The sequence below is a fragment of the Muntiacus reevesi genome, chromosome 18, assembly GCF_963930625.1.
Source record: "Muntiacus reevesi chromosome 18, mMunRee1.1, whole genome shotgun sequence".
In the NCBI taxonomy this organism is placed as follows: Eukaryota; Metazoa; Chordata; class Mammalia; order Artiodactyla; family Cervidae; genus Muntiacus; species Muntiacus reevesi.
Genome location: NC_089266.1, coordinates 22,418,620 through 22,434,880, shown reverse-complemented (window position 1 = coordinate 22,434,880; position 16,261 = coordinate 22,418,620). Strand labels below are relative to the sequence as shown.

The window sequence follows — 16,261 nt, the reverse complement described above, 5'->3', positions numbered from 1 at the left end:
CTTCCCCCAGCCCCCAGAAGTCCCTGTCCCTCCTTCCTCTGTCACCCACGCAGCCCCCGCCACCTGGCCGCCCACCTGAAAAACTTTTCCCCAAGTTCTTGAGAAGTCGCGTAGGATCCAGGAGAGAAAAATCAAAGTAATAAAACCTCGTTTAATTCCTAACGGAGGGCAGAGCTGTGAGCTGCAATTATCTTAATGTGGAGCTATTTTTACTCTCTCTCCATCTCTGTCTCCTGCCTCTCTCTGTCGTGAGGCTTCCTCTCTCTCCCTCTGTCTCCATCTCTCCCATGTGTTTTCTCGCTCTTTCTTTTCCACGTTTCCTGCCTCCCCCTCCTTTCCCTCTCTCACCTCTTGTCTCTGCCATCCTTCCTTCCTTCTCCTTCCTGCCTGTCCCTTGTGCCTGTACCCCTGTGAGCCAAGCTCCCCCATCCTGCTTGACCCCAGGGTTTAGCAGCCAGAGCTGTAGGTGCCTGGGTAAAGGTTGGAAGAAAGGGAAAGACCCTCCTCTCTAGGCCCGAAGACCCGTCTTCCAGGTTACCCAGGAGAGGGGAGTCTCCCTTCCAGCTGTCCCAGCCCGGGTCTAGGGAGCTTTTCCTGATTCAGGGCCTCCCAGAACTCCAACCCTCTCGGCAGAACCTCTGTGAACAGGCCCTCCCTGGCCAAAGGAGCCTCATCAACTGTGGTCCCAGAGGCCCTCTCAGCTCCAATGGGCCCTGGGGTTCCCCTGGGAGCGATGTCTCCCTGTCCTCGTCCTCTCATTATCTGTCCAGCTGTCTTCTGTCCCCTTCACCCCACCCAGGACCTTCTTACCTCCCTAGCACTGGAAGCCACAGATCTCTCAGCCTCCTCTTGGCCCAGTGGCCACACAGGTTACTGCCTGGGCCGTGCCTTTCCTGTGCCCCTTCTGACCCCTGTGACCTCCTCATTTGCCTCCCAGGGCACTGCCAAATTGGTGTTTACCACCTCCCAACACAGCCCATCTGACAGAGGGGTCTGGGCCAAGCTGGGGACTGCCAGAGAGGCCCACACCCCAGGGCCAGGGACCAGGCATCTGGCTGTTTCCCCACAAGCATAAAAGTCAACAAACACAGCGGGACTTGAGCCAGGACTGAGGGTGGGGGAGCGGTGCGCCCAGCGGCCAGGCCTTCCAGCGCCCACGGGCAAAGCTCTGCTCCCATTCCCTCTCCTCATCCCCAGAGTAGGCGCTGACTCTGGGGTGCTGCGCCATGCCCCTGACCCCATTTTCACAAGACTCCGCTGGCCTTTTGCTTCCTTCTCACTCTGCCAAGGGCCCAGCGTGCTTGGCCTGGGAGTGGAAAAGTTGCTGGCTGGGGGAGGGGGGCTCCTGACTGTTCCAGGCCTGAGCGTGACCAGGAGAGAAGAGAGCCAAGGCACACACAGCCCCAGGAAGACACACACACGTACAAGTCTACACACACACACCCGCTCAGAGCGGCACTCATACCCTCGCCCCTGGGCCCGAAGAGGGAAACACCAGTTCCTGCCAAGGCACCCAGCACCAGATGATAAATAAACAGGGCCACTCCAAACCACAGGGCCATCTCCTCCCCTTTCCCCCCTTCAGAGACACATGCAAACACCTCTGCAGAGAAAGAGAGGCTCACACCTCCAAAGGAGCACACACACACCTCTCCCCTTGCTCTATTCCTGCACGGAACTCACACGTGATGGCACGTGTACACCCCAACTCCCCCAACTCTATCCCCCTGAGCTGGCTCTGTCTCCCCCACGTCACATCTGGGGAGAGCAGGCAGGAGACACGTGAATCCGGGGTACCTCACAGCGTGGACACATTTCCCCCCCCCCACAAGAGCGCTCCCAGGATCACAACCTTACCCCCCTCCACTCTTCCTGCTGGACCTGTGCATACGCGCTCCCACCCCGCTGCGAGCTGGCACAGCCTGCCCATCACCTTGACAGCCTCTGACATCCTCCCCCACCCCGCCCCCTCCCCCGCGCACACACGGCCTTCCCACACCCTGCCACTCACACCTGCATCCCTGACACTCTCACACTTACTCACGTAGACTCTCTCACCGCATGGACCCCCACCCCACACACACACTCCCCAGCTTCAGGCGCCGCAGGGCCCCTGGCACTCACTTTCACACACTCCCCGCCATGATGACTGACATGTGTCCTCCCACGCACACCCCGCTCCTTCACGCTCACTCGCTTTCTAGGACACCCCCATTCACAGCGTGACACGCTGGTGCTATTCTCTCCACGACCTCACAGCCTCCCCGCGAAACTCCAAGCACCCAGGCCAGGAAGGGGTTAAAGTCAGAGTCCCAGGGCCCCGCGGCCCCTCTCCCCTCGGCCTCCCCCCATTATCCTCCCTGCTGGACTCCATCAATAATGCAGCTTCAAGTTCTGGGGAGTCGGCAGGGGGCCCCCAGGCCGCTCCCGCGGTCCTGGCTCACACTCCCCGCCCTCCTCCCGGCCCGGGAGAACACGCTCCTCGGCGCCCATTGGCCGCGGTCTCCTGAGCCCTCCCACCAAGCGCCCGGGCGCCAGTCCCGGGCCGAGGGGACGGGCTGGGGACCCCAAGGCTGGGGCCGGAGGGCGAGACCCGGAGAGAAGGAGCGAAGTAGAGACAGAGGGAGACTCGCGGAGAGGGAGCAAGGGAGATCGAGGAAGGTTGGAGAGACACAGAGAGAGGAGGGAAGGAGGGACAGAGACCAGACCCGCGAGCCCGAGGTGCGGGCGCCAGGGGACCGAGGCACCCAGGAGCCCCAGAACCGCGGGCCGGCGGCCGCCCCCCACCCCCGCGCGCCCTCCCCTCGCCGGCGCGGTATTTTTATCTGTGCGTGAACAGCCCTCCAGCTCCTCTCTGCCGCACTCAGCCCGCTGCCGCCGCGGCGCCCGAAGCAGCGCGGGGGAGCGGAGCCGGGATCGCAGCCCGAGACCCCACGACGCGCGCCCCGCCCGCCATGGACCCCAAGGACCGCAAGAAGATCCAGTTCTCCGTGCCCGCACCCCCCAGCCAGCTCGACCCCCGCCAGGTGGAGATGGTAAGGGGGCTGCGCCCCACCCCTGGCAGCGCCCCCCCTACCCTACCCCCCACTCCCCGACTCCTCTGCGCTCCGGGATCGGAACTGGCCTGGGGGACGCGGGCGCCCGGCCCGCCTCGGACGCAGCGGGGGCGCGGGGCAGCGCGTGAAGTTCGCCGGAGACTCCTGTAACTTTTTCCCTTTCCCGGGGCCTCGCACCTGATCCCGGGGCGGGAGAATCCCCGGCGGCCCCAGAGAGGGAGGACTGTCCTCTGGACCCTGCACAGTGTCCTCCTTCCCTGGGGTCCCTCGGGGACCACTGGTATGACAAACACGATCCACTGACCCGTTACACAAAGCGGGCTTGCGCCTGCCTGCCCCACGCTCTGGCCATCTCTCTAATCCCACCCTGCATACCTGGGCTGGGGTCACCCGAGCCTTGTCCTGACCTCTAGATAAAGCCACAACATGGGCGAGGCGGGGCGGGTGGAGAGAGAAATGATGACCAGTCATTCCAGAAGCCGAAAGTCCTTACACAGACATCTGAGTCCTCTGGACAGCATTCCTGGGGACTGGGTACCAGAGGCCTCCAAAGGTGGGGATGAGATGTGGGGCCTGATGGCGAAAGAGACATGAGTTTTGTGCGGGCACCCCCCCCCCCCACTTAGCCATTCACTTGTTGCTGTTGTTGAGAAGCAGAGCAGAGAGAGGGGGGCCAAGTCGCTTTGCTGAGAGACGTCGTTGGTGGGGCGGCGGGGGGACCGGTTTGGGCCCTGGCCCAAGCAGCTTTTGACCTGGAGGGCAGTGTTGGGAGATTGTCAGGGGGAGGTGGCAGTTTCAGCTTAATTCACCTGGTTCTCTTTGTGCATTTCCCTGGAGCTCAAAGAGGACCTAATTAACTGACAGTGGATCTGATTGCCAAGCTAGGGGGAAGGGTGGGGGAGTTACTGGGAGTACTGAGTGCCCCCCCCCCCCCCTTCAGCTTGGCTTATGTATCAAAGAGGGCGACTTTGGAGGTTTTATGAGGACTGGGTGAAGAGTTCCACAGCCTGAGTGATACTGCTAGAGGGGCCCAGACCCAGGCCCCAGGGTGTCCGGGGCTCAGGCGCATGCCTGAGCCTCAGGGTGAGGTTGGAGGTGCCTGCCGTTGAGGCTCAGCCTCCCTCTGCAGCTGGGGCTGGTTTCTCTGGAGCCCTGAGCTGACTTTAGGTGGGCAGGCCACGTGAGTGCCATCTTCCACAGCCAGCGTCGGGTCCTGAGGTCCGATGTCTTCATAAAGGGGAGAGGGAGGGCCATGGCAGGGGAAGATACGGAGGGAGGTGGCAGTTCTGGAGTAGCCATGGAGAGAGACGGCCATTGGCTGGCAGCCAGAGGTGGGCTTTTCTTGCCCTTCTCTGCCTTGCCATGCTGTGTGGCTTTGAGCTCTTTGCTGAAACTCTCTGAGCCTTGGGTTTTCACCTCGGTAAAATGAGGGGGTTCGGTGAGCTCTGGAGTCCCTTTCAGCTCTGACAGTCTTTGATTCAAAGGTTCCCTGGGGACTCCAAAGCACAGTTTGTTCCCTGATGCCTGGGTGGGGGGTGGGGAGTGGGCTGCAAGAGTCCTGCCCTCCCTTCTCCCCATCTCTGTCTCCTTAGATCCGGCGCAGGAGACCAACCCCTGCCATGCTGTTCCGGCTTTCAGAGCACTCCTCACCAGGTGGGCCCCTTCCCTGCCCCCTAGTCCTGGCCCCACCCTAACTGCGATGCCTTCTGGGGGCCCCTGCCAAAGTCCCTTGAGTAGGAGACTGAATGGAGGATGGGGGGTTAAGGTCCAGGAGCCCAACTCCACTGGGCTCATTTATTGACCAGACACCTCCCAACCCCGGGAAGGAAAAGGCCCAGAGACTGGCTGAACTTTGGGGGAAAGTACCAATAATTCGGATTCTTTCTCTCTTCTTTTTCCTGGCTCCCCAGAGGAGGAGGCCTCACCCCACCAGGTGAGTTTCCAGGGGCAGCTGGAAGGAGGGAGGCCAGGCCCTTTGTGATGGGGTGGACAGGATTACTTCCCCGCTAGCTCAGGGTGCCACCCAGGAGGACATTAGCATATCAATTGGCACCTTGGTGAGAATGCCTGGTGCCAGGATGCAGATTCTCCTCTACCCTCGTCTTTGCTCTGCTCAGACTCTGGCTGGGCCTCCAGAATCCAGGGTCCCATCCTGAGCCAGGCCGTGGCTACAGTGCCCCTCCCCAAACCACCAGGTGGCTTCAGCCTGGGTGTGGGGTGTGGGAGCAGCGCCCGGACCTAGAGCTGAGGCTGGACCAGTCAATGCAGTTGCCCTGGGCAGCTGGCGGGGGGGGGGGGGGGGGGGGGGCGGGGGGGGGGATGGAATGGAGGGAGGGTTACAGGACCAGGGGTCTCTGTGAGCCCATTTAACCTGGCACTTCCCCGGCAGAGAGCCTCAGGAGAGGGGCACCACCTCAAGTCGAAGAGATCCAATCCCTGTGCCTACACACCCCCCTCGCTGAAAGGTACTCCCCCAACCCATGGTCTGCCTGTCCCCTTGACCCCTGGAACTGGGCTGACACTGGGTGTGCAGGGCGGGGTGGGGGGGAGCGTTGAGCTTTTGTTGATGGGGAGGGACTGTCTTGTGCACCCACCCCAACCCCAACTCAGAGACCAGTTCCTTCTTAATGTGGCCTTGGAAAAACAAGGCGCCCTGAGGCTGAAAAGGATGGTGTGGGTCTGAAAATCAGGTTTCGGGGTTGAAAGAAAAGAGGTATATAACAAGTAGGCATCGACATAAAGAGACTCAGCTCTCTGCCGCCTCTGCAAGCATGCGCTGAACCACCTCCCCCGCCCGCCCCCCCCAGGGCACCTTCTTAGGGTCGCACCCCTTGCTCTCCCCTCCCGTTCCCTGGCCTTTCACACAGGTCTGCACACCGATGCTTCTTCCGTTCCTACTTTTCCTTTCAATCCCCAAAGGCAGGTCACCCCTATAGCACTCTCTTATGGAGCGCCTAGTGTATGCCAGGCCCCCCTGGTGGGGGTGGAATAAGGGTAAGATCTAGCCTCAGCCCTCCTGGGGCCCTTCACCCCAAAGCATCCAGGAGAGCTACAGAGGAGAGGGGACTTGAAGGATGGATAGGAATTCAACAGGCGAGCCAGGCATGGAGGGGTATTCCAGGAAGAGAGAGGAAGGCGTGCACGGAGGAGCAGGTGTGAAATCACAGGGGGTCTTCAGGGCTGCCTGGAGACTTGGCTTCCAGGGGGGAGCTGAGGGAGAGACAAGTTGGTGGGCCAGGTGGGGGTGTGGGGAGGGTCCTTTTCTCACTAAGCCTTAGGATGCCTTCCCACCCCCAGCTCAGCTCCAGCTCTTCTGGCCTGGCCAGCGCCCTCCTCCCATGGAGGGAGAGAGGGAGGCTGGAAGGGTGTGCAGAAGGGTGTGCTGAGAGCTCGATTGGGTGGGTTTAAGTGAGCTCGCAACCACCGGCCAAGGTCAACAGGTGCAGCTGTCAGCCTGCCTGCCTCAGTTGGGAGCAGAGAGAATTAGGAGAGGAGAGAAGATGCGGAGACAGCAAGTGGGCACAGGTGTAGCTTTCAGAAGGCCTTCCGACCTGTGGGGATGTGGGGAAGGCCAGCCCCTGAAGCAGGCGTGAGGGAGGAGGTGCCATCTTCTCAGGAGAGAGCATGAGAAGTCTCTCTCCTCCGCACCCTGGGCTGAGTAGGGGGCAAGTGGATGTGAGAGGGAAGAACCACCCTTCGACTCCTGATTGTGAGCAAGGGGCAGCGGGCGGGGGTGAAGAGAACAGACCAGGGTGCTGCCCAGGCAGCCTGCCTTGGCCAGAATGTGCCCCCACCGCCACGGCCCCTTTGGGCTGCGACCTGGGAGGGGGCCAGGAGAGGGGCTGTGCTGGGGACCTTGGAGCTTCCAAAAGGGAGACTTGAGTCAGGGGGGAGTTCAGGGTCCCAGAGATGGAGAGAGAGAGAGAGAGAAGGAGGCAGTCGGGAGGCAGAGGGGGGAAGACCCCAGAGAGCCCTGAGAGGCACGAGGCAGGAGAGGCACGCGGGAGACTCTCACGGGGCGCCGCACACACCTATTGTTGTCGCTGTGGCTCACGAACTGAAGCACTGAACTCTCCTCCCCCGGCTGCCACCTCCTCTCCTTCCTCCTTTCCCCAACCCTCAGAGGACCCTTCTGAACTTCCAGGGCACTGTGTGTTGTGGGTTTCGCCCTTTCTGGGCAAAGTAAAGCCTCTGGCAGTGTTGGGGGATTGGTCGGGGGAGAAGCCTAGAGTCTTGGCTTGAAGGGGGCTCTCCAAGGCTGAGCTTTTGCACTTGGCTCAAGGTGAAGCTTTGCTGAGTCCCCAAGGACAGGGAAGGGCGATTTATTGCACTTTTATTGCCTGGGTAGTTTGCCCAGAGTTAGCAGGAGGCACTGGGTGGAGCTCGGGGCCAGACGGGGCAGCAGGCAAGCACAATACACCCTCTGTGCCTGTCCCTGAGTTGGCAGAAGTGCCGGGCCCTGCTCCCTGTACAGGTTTCCAGCCTGGATCTGCCCCTCGGGCTTTCTGAGGGGAGGGGCTGCCTGCAGATTAGGAAGCAGCTGCAGCAACCCTAGCCCCTAGACCATCAGCATCTGGTCTCTAGGCCTCTAGTTTAGTGACCTGAATGCTCTAAATCCCACCAGCTCCTGGCCCCCTGCTGCCTCTGCCCCGGCCACACTTCCCAGGGTCCCCTTCACTCCTGCCTTTCTCCCAGAGTCCTCCAGCCCTGGCCTTTATCTCTGAACCCCCTCGTCCTTTCCATCTTTTGGAAACTTCTCTCCAGCTGCCCACACTGTTCCCTTCCTAGGTCCTATCCCAGCAGGCCTTGTTGGTGTTGGGGGGGTGGGTGGTGTTTGCTGCTTTCTAGGTCACTGCAGAGGGAGCTAAAGCTTGGGGATGTGGGTCAAGATTGTGGGGGCCGTGTCTAAGCAGGCTGCATCCCCAGGCAAGGACATCACTGGCTGCAGACTATTATGTCCTCAGTCTCAGAACTGTTACTGCCTCTTAGAGCCTGGGGCAGGGTGTGTGGCATAGCATCTATGATGGAGCCCTGCCAGGGAGTGGGGACCAAGCCCAGTATGGGCAGCAAGCAGGATCCGGGTGAGCGATGAGCAGGCTGGGCACTCCCCTAGAAACTGAAAGGACAAATGCCTCAGGGCCCGGCCCACCAGTCCCGTACCTTCTCCAGGGGCTGTAGCTGGTAGACAAGCTCCCCAGCCAGGAATGTTAAGCTGTTGCTCTGCCCGCCTGGTCTTGTCCAGCTTGGCACCCTACGGCGTAGGGAGATGCCTGGGGCTGGCCTCTGGGGCCCAGCATCTTTGGACAGCTTAAGAGCCAAACATGATCAAGAGTCTACCCCCTGCTGCTTCTGCCCTGGTCTGGCCCCCAGCAGGCTGAGCAGCAGCCTGTAGTGTTTGAACTAGATCCCTGCGGGGGTCAGCTCTGCCCCAGCCCCCAGGAAGGAGGCTGGGGTTGGGCCACGTGCCTCTCCTGCTCCCTGGGCTCCTTCTCGGGCCTGGCTGACCCGTGCCTTCCTGGCCCCCCTGTGCCAGCCGTGCAGCGCATTGCTGAGTCTCACCTGCAGTCCATCAGCAACCTGGGTGAGAACCAGGCCTCGGAGGAGGAGGATGAACTGGGGGAGCTGCGGGAACTGGGCTACCCGAGAGAGGAAGAGGAGGAAGAAGAGGAGGAGGATGAAGAAGAGGAGGAGGACAGCCAGGCGGAAGTCCTGAAGGGCAGCAGGGGGTCTGGTAAGCGGAAGGGGCTGTGAAGCCTGAGTTTCACCAACCATGGGCTTGGGTGGGGTCCTCCTTGAGTGTCCTGGGACACCCCCTCCCAGTTTACAGTTTCTCCCACATGTAAAGGGCCTTCTTACTCTCTCACCCCACAGGATGCCTCGCACTCAGCTTTACCTGACACCTGGGCTGTTCCCATACTTGATTCCGTCCTTCTCCCTATCAGGTTTTCCCTAGTAATTCCTCTCTTCCCTAAGAATTAAGGCAAGGCTACATGAGGTTTGGGGCTAGACCCAAGAAAGGACTTCCCATCCATGGCCACTGGGAGGTGTAAAGAGATGAGGGATAGAGGACTAAGAGTGTCCAGGGCCTCCGTCGCCTGCATTTCTGGATACAGGATGTGGTCTCTGCTGGGAGACACAGGACTGGTTGATAAGTTGTCTCAGGAACCTGTGGTTCTCTCCTGCTTTTCTAATTTCCTAGGCTGGAGGTGAGCACCCCACTCCAGGACTCTTGCCTGGAAAATCTCATGGACGGTCGCGAAGAGTCGAACACGACTGAGCGACTTCACTTTCACTTTTCACTTTCATGCATTGGAGAAGGAAATGGCAACCCACTCCAGTGCTCTTGCCTGGAGAATCCCAGGGACAGGAGAGCCTGGTGGGCTGCCGTCTATGGGGTCGCACAGAGTCGGACACGACTGAAGCGACTTAGCAGCAGCAGCAGCAGCAGGCTGGAGGTGAAAGGGTGCCCTCTAGTGTCTGGATGGAGAATCTAGGATTCAAGAACCAACCCGGTTGTCTGCACCTCCAACCCCAACTGCCTGGGAAGAGAGAGGCCAGAGAGGGGCCTAAGACCTACACAGAAGGCCTCAGAGCTAGAGACCCCAGATCCCAAATTCTACAGAGCCGGGTCCCAAGACCCAAAGAATTCCTAGGCAGGAAGATCTCAGCCCCTCCCAGGGCTATTTTTTCCATGCCTGACCACTTCTAACCCTCTGAATGCATATTCAATGTTTTGGTCCCATTATTTATGGGGATGAAAAATAACCAACCATCACTGCTTGCAGTGTCCACTCTTTGCACCCTGCCTCAAAATGGCATAGGCCTCTGCTCTGCATTGGTGCTGGGGGCATCAGATGTGGAAGCAAAAGCTTCAGCTGCAAGCGTTGAGTTGACTCCCACTGACACCCCCAGAACAGGTGAAGAGGAGGTGAGAGGAGACCGTTCTCTCAGGAAAGTGCAGGGCAGTGGGTCAAATGGCAAGATGTCCAAGAAACAAATATCAGTTGCCACCAAGCCTGGAGTGGCTCCTAGGTGCTGGCAGTGGGTGTTAACTATCATTTAAGGCAGTCTACAGAACTTCCCTCCTACCAGCCCCTTCAGAGAGGTAATAATGACTTATCTAAGACATGTGGTTAGTCACGGGAGGTACTTAGTCCAGTGCTCACTCCACTACACCATGACACCCTCAGAAAGCTTAGTCTCAGCCAGCGGCTGGACTTGGCTCATGTTCTAGGGCAGCTAGATGGATACTCAGAGCTCCTGTTTTTATCCCTTCTTTCCTGTCCCCAGCTGGGCAGAAGACAACTTATGGCCAAGGTCTGGAGGGTCTCTGGGAGCGCCCGCCTCCTCTGGATGGGCCCCAGAGAGACGGAAGCTCTGAGGACCAAGTGGAAGACCCAGCAGTGAATGGTGAGACTTGGGAGTGGGGGGCTGAGGAGGCAGGGCTGGGATCTTAGTGGGCATGGCCATGCTCTAAGTCCCTCTGCTTGCTTTGCAGAACCCGGGGAGGAGCCACAGCGCCCTGCCCACCCTGAGCCTGGCACATAGGCACCCAGCCCTGCATCTCCTGGAAGGAAGTGGGGGGAGGCATTGATGTTCTCCAGAAACCCACTCTGTTCACACCCTATTTTGTACCCTGCCCCTCACTTGCTAGGGCTGCGGCTTCTGACTTTTAGAAGACTAAGGCTGGTCTGTGTTTGCTTGTCTGCCCACCTTTGGCTGATGCCCAGAGTCCCTGGGCACTTGCTGCCTTATGCCTACCCCTGCCAGTCATTCCCCCATACACCCAGCGGGAGGTGGGATGGGAGAGCTTGCATTGGGAAATCCAGTAAATGGGGGACAAAGATTCATCCTTCACAATTCTACTCCCTAGACCCTCTCCCCTGGGCACAGGAAACCCACAGGGCAAGACCCTAAGATCTGGGGGAAAAGGATACTGAGAACTTGTAAGTGCCCACAGATCTTTCTCCATCCCTTGAGCAATTCCAAGTCATCACCCCTTCACTGCCTTCTACCAGGGCCCAGAATTCAGGCATCTTTTCCATGGCCTCAACTTTTGGTAAATCTTCCCCCTTATCACCTGCTCCCCAGCCTGGGTGCCTGGAAGATGGACTGGCAGAGACTGCTTTGTTGCATTTTATGTGTGCTTTGATGCCAGGAATGCCGCCTAGTACAAGTCCTTAGGGGGGCACATGGTGGGGGAGCCAAGCTCTCCTTGTCCTCCAGCTGCTCTGCCCCTTCCCCTCTTCCCTGACTCCTGGCCTGAACCTGTAATAAATCTTTGTAAATAACTGTGCTGAGACTTCTCTTTCAGGGGAAAGGAGAGGGAGGAGGTAACAGGTTTCCCTACGTGGTAGTCATCCAAGAGTCAGGTCCTCGACCCTAGTGTCCAGTCCTCTAGCTTGGAGCCTTGACTGCAGACAAGCTCCAAACCCTCTTGGGAAAGACCTTAGCAGTTCTAGATCCCGCTAAGGATGGCTGAAAGGGGGTGGGGGAGAGAAGTCCTTCAAGAGTAATTGAAATCCTACAAAGGACCCATCCCCCCCCCCCCCCCACGCCTCCCCTCGGGAAGATCCTTTTTCTCCACAGTGCCAGGCTTTCGTGTCCCAACAAGGATGATGTCTCTGGGCTTCTTTCCAACTCCCCCTTCCGTTAGGAAGCTCTTTTCAAGCCTAACTTTGGCTGCAGTCCCCACTTCCGGATTTGGGGGGTGGGGCCCGAGGGCTTGGGGGCGGGGCTGAGGAGAAGGGGCGGGGCTGCAGTCCTACGCACGTCCCGGATCGCTCTCGGGGGCGGACTCAGTGGCGGAAGTGGCGACAGGAGCTCCCTTTCCGCTCGGAGGCGCTGCTGGGGCGGCGGAGTCAGATTGCGGTTGCGGGTAGGAAGAGCCGGGGTCGTGGCTGACCTGGAGCAGGTGGGTCCGCAAGAGGTCACTGGGACCAGGTGGTGGTACGAGGGCTACGTCTTGCCAGCGGATCCCGTCTCCCTAGCGGGTGTCCGTTCGTGGTTCCGTCCGACCCTTCCCACACGCCCTGCGCCCCACGTTCCGCCCCCTTCCTCAGCTCGGCCCAGCTCCACCCCGCACGGGATTCAGGGGTCTCCGGCGCTGACAGTCCGCGGCTCCGCCCACTCGAAAGAGTCCGGGAAGGGCGTCCCGGATCGCCCTCCATAGCTTTCCTTTTCACTGTGAGGGGGTGGTGTCTGGGTATTAAGGGCAAGAACTGGATATGGGGAGGTGTCAGGGTTAAGAATGAGCAGGAAAATACCTACAAGTTCCTGTAGGTCTCCGTCTCACTGTCATCCGGGCTCCCTCAACTTCCTTTGGAAATGGAAGTGAATGACTTCTTAATGGACATCAGGAGGGCTCTTTGATATCTTTCTTGAGTTCTTAAAGGTGCATAACACCAATGACGCTAACTCGTAATTGAAATAGTGGATATGTGTCCCTTCCCCCCTTTTTGGCTTCCTCCACGTCAGCATCCCCTTATTTTCTTCCTACTGCTCTGACTGCAGAAGCACCGTTTCACAGTTTCCTCTTGCCCAGCCCCTTACTCTGTACACTGAATCTGGATGGTCTCATCTACTCTCGTGGTTTCAGCTTTGCGTCCGTGTGTGTTCAGAGGCTCAGTCGTGTGTAACTGTGACCTCTTGGACTGTAGTCCTCCAGGCTCCTCTGTCAATGGGGTTATCCCAGCAAGAATACTGGAGTGGGTTGCCATTTCCTCCTTCAGGGATCGAACCTGTGTGTCCTGCGGCTCCTGAATTGGCAGGTGGATTCTTCTTTACCACTGAGCCACCTGGGAAGCCTGGCTTCAACTTTAGGTGCGAGAAAGGCACCCAGATCTCCAGCTTCAGCCAGGCCCTTCCTGGAGCCTCAGACCTGGCCGTCCAGCCACCAGTTGGACAGCTCTGCTTCAGCTGCCACTCAGGCTCTCTAAAGTCGAACTGCTCTTTTCCCCTGCAGATTCATTTGTTCTCAACTACCCCATCCTAGCCAGAAACCTGAGACTCATCTTATACTTCCTCTTCTTTCTGAGTTCTCATCTCTAAGAGGTGACCTGGTTCAGCTAACTTCCTTAACACGCTTCAAACCTGGTCCCATGCCTCTAACTCTGTGGTCAGCACCCTTGTTGATATGTTTTGCACCTGGATGATTGTGGAGACTTCCCAGCAACTTCCAGTTCACGGCTGCCTGCAACCCAGTCTCCCAACTGTAACTCTTGTGGTCCTTGAAAAAGATGTCTCATAACATCACTTCCTTGCTTAAAACCCTTGGATGGTTTCCCATTGCCTGTGGGAAAGGCTGAATCTTTAGTACAGATTACATGACTCTCTTTCCTACCCTATGTGTACCCTGAGGTCCAATAATATGACATTGCAGGATGCGCTTGCCCGCACTTTGCCATTTTGTGTCTCCATGGCTTTGCATGCACCAGCCCCACTGCCTAGAAAGCCCCTTCTCCTCTTACCTACTGCCTACCTTTTACTTGACCTTTAGTGCTCTGCTCAGGCAACATTGCCTCTGGATCCCCGCCCCTGCCCAAGGCTAAATATTGTCCCATCTGAGTCCCTGCAACACCCTGTCCAGGATAGCATGATGATGGAGGATACAGACTCCTGAACTGGACTTCCTGGGTCCTGGTACTATCTTATGAAATTGATGAAGGCAGTGCTTCAGTTTCGTTTGTCAAATGGAGATATTCTGTGCCTACCTAGCACAGTTATCGTGAGGATTAAATGAAATAGTGTGTGTTTAGGGCTTAAAATGGTGAGCGGAGGTGTGCGCAATAAATTAGTGTTAACTGTTACTACTGTTTACATAAGAAGGATAAAGAACAGTGATTCTGACTTTTAATTTTATCAACTGCTTGAGAACAGTTGATATGGCTTCTCATTCTGTCTCAGAGCCCCAAAGCCTGACTCTTTGTCAGTAAATAAAATGCTGGGGTAGAGGGCATTAGGGGCAGGATCTGAATTTGACTGGTAAGGATTCAAAACAGTAGAAGACCTAGACCCTATGTCTTTCTGCTCAGGAAATGAATCTGGAAATGGATAAATGTTAGAGGCCAAGCATGAATTCTAGAGAAATGTACACAGAACTCTGGAAACCCAAGGAAGAAAAAGGCCAAAAGTGAGTTCCCAGAGGAGCTGACAGTTAGGGGCCCTGAGTGACAGAATGAGTACCAGCAGGAGGTAGAGCCCAGGGTGAGCTCAGAGAATGGAAAGCTACATCCTCCAGTTGGAGAGCTCTTTCAGGGGAGGGGGCTGAGGTGGCCATAAGGGCAGATTCCTTTCTTCACCTAGCCACGAAGGAGTATCCCCTTGGGTTAGGAGCCTGCAGGGACCATGTCCTGGGGAGGTCTGGAGGCTTGGTGCCCATGTTTGGGGGCAGGTCCCTAGGGGTAAGGTCAGCATGCATGCCTGTGGGCTGGGCCCGTGTTTTAAACCAGATTCTGGGCTTTTGTTCAAGCCCTGGAGTGCCCATCTTCCTTGCCTCCGGCTGATAGATGCGGAGGCCTGGGTCAGATGACTCCTCCTCCCTGTGGCTTTCCTGACCTCCCCCACTGTAGCCTGGGTCAGATGCTCCTTTCTCTGGGAGCCCACTGTCCTTTGTTCATCCCTCCCTGAACGTGCTGATCGCAGTGTGGCACAGTGCCTTTATCTGTCAGCCTCCCTTCTCAGACCTGGACCCCCTGAGTGAATATCCCCAGGGACCAACACATGGCTGTCATGCTGTAGGCTCTCAGTTTACCTGCTGTGGTAAACCAAGCTCTCCGACACTTGGCCTTGTTTGGGGGAAGGGGTGTGGGTGAGACCAAAAATTCTGTACATGTGACAGCTCACACTTGTTGCATTCAATGACAGAGATTGTTGGCCCCATTTTACAGACAAGGAAGCTGAGACTTGGGAGGTGCGGTCAGGTTCACTCAGCAGGAACTGTCTTCTGACTCCAGGTCTACAACTGTGTCCCAGAAACTTCCCTGGGCTCCTAGTCCCCAGTGAGACATTTGCCACATCAGTGGGACAAAGGACAAGGGAGATATACCATCCTGCCTGTTTTATGTCCCTCTGAGCTTTTTCTGCCTGGGAAGGGGCTGGTCAGGGCCAGTGCTGGGAGGAGTCTGTTCTGCAGACCCCCACCCCTGCAGGGCCCTTTGGGGTCATAGAGTCACAGAGCTGGGGACATCCCTGACATTTAATAGGGCCTGGCATGTGGAGGGAGCTGCAGGGCTGAGTAGATCTCAGTTTGATAGGATTTTCCAGTAAGTGAAAGTGAAAGTTGCCCAATCACCCAATTGTTTGCTACCGCATACAATCCATGGAATTCTCCAGGCCAGAATACTGGAGTGGGTAGCCTTTCCCTCCTCCAGGGGATCTTCCCAACCCAGGGATCAAACCCAGGTCTCCTGCATTGCAGGTGGATTCTTTACCAGCTGAGCCACAAGGAAAGCCCAGTAAACTGTACTTCAGAACCTCCTGGGCTAGGGCAGGGTGGGAGTGTTCCGTGATGAATATGGTTTCTGTTTTGTCTTGACTGGGCCCTGTTCACTTCCTCAGAAGGAAGAGAGAAAGAGCCTGGCTTGGCCTCTGAGATCTTACTTGTCACTGCTGCTGTGTCCTGGGCTCTCCAGGGAACTTCCAAGCCCTCTGGGTGGGGCAGAGTAGGGACCAGGAAGCTAATGTGCCGAGGCTGATGGCATAGGCCACCAATCTCTGAACTTCAGGAGAGTCTCATATGTACCATCCTGGGTCAGCTCCCTGAGATCAGGGCCTCTCCTACCAGCCAGCAGTACTGATGGGCCCTCAGTTTGGGCAGAATGCCATGCTGCATGTGCCTGGCCCGGGGCCCTGCCTCTAACACTGTTCCCATGGCCGCTGATAGTAGTCATGAAGCGAAGTGAAGTCACTCAGTCGTGTCCGACTCTTTGCGACCCCATGGACTGTAGCCTACCAGGTTCCTCCGTCCATGGGATTTTTCAGGCAAGAATCCTGGAGTGGGTTGCCATTTCCTTCTCCAGAGGATCTTCCCCTATGCAGGGATCAATCCTGGGTCTCCCGCATTGCAGGCAGATGCTTTACCCTCCAAGCCACCAGGGATTTCCCAATGTAGTAGTCATAGCTGCTGTTAACTAAACACAGGCACACTGCAGCTGTTATTTCTTTCAACAGCTCTGTGATGTGGGCACTCTACCATCCCCGTTTTA

The 16,261-nt window shown here is 57.6% G+C and overlaps 2 protein-coding genes across 2 annotated transcripts in view; both read left to right on the top strand.

Annotated features, from left to right (window-relative positions):
• Positions 1-2,547: 2,547 nt before the first annotated feature.
• PPP1R1B (protein phosphatase 1 regulatory inhibitor subunit 1B) lies at positions 2,548-11,324 on the top strand. Its single transcript, XM_065909566.1, has 8 exons — positions 2,548-2,721; positions 2,868-3,035; positions 4,649-4,709; positions 4,967-4,989; positions 5,446-5,521; positions 8,590-8,787; positions 10,347-10,466; positions 10,555-11,324. Exons 2-8 carry the CDS (start codon positions 2,955-2,957, stop codon positions 10,602-10,604), a joined length of 609 nt encoding a protein of 202 aa, XP_065765638.1. The 5' UTR covers positions 2,548-2,721; positions 2,868-2,954; the 3' UTR covers positions 10,605-11,324.
• Positions 11,325-11,851: 527 nt separating this feature from the next.
• STARD3 (StAR related lipid transfer domain containing 3) overlaps positions 11,852-16,261 on the top strand; it is a 32,561-nt gene continuing 28,151 nt past the window's right edge. Inside the window, exon 1 of the mRNA XM_065909457.1 lies at positions 11,852-11,970. The gene's annotated coding sequence lies outside the window, so the exon portion shown is untranslated. The remainder of the gene's footprint in view (positions 11,971-16,261) is intronic.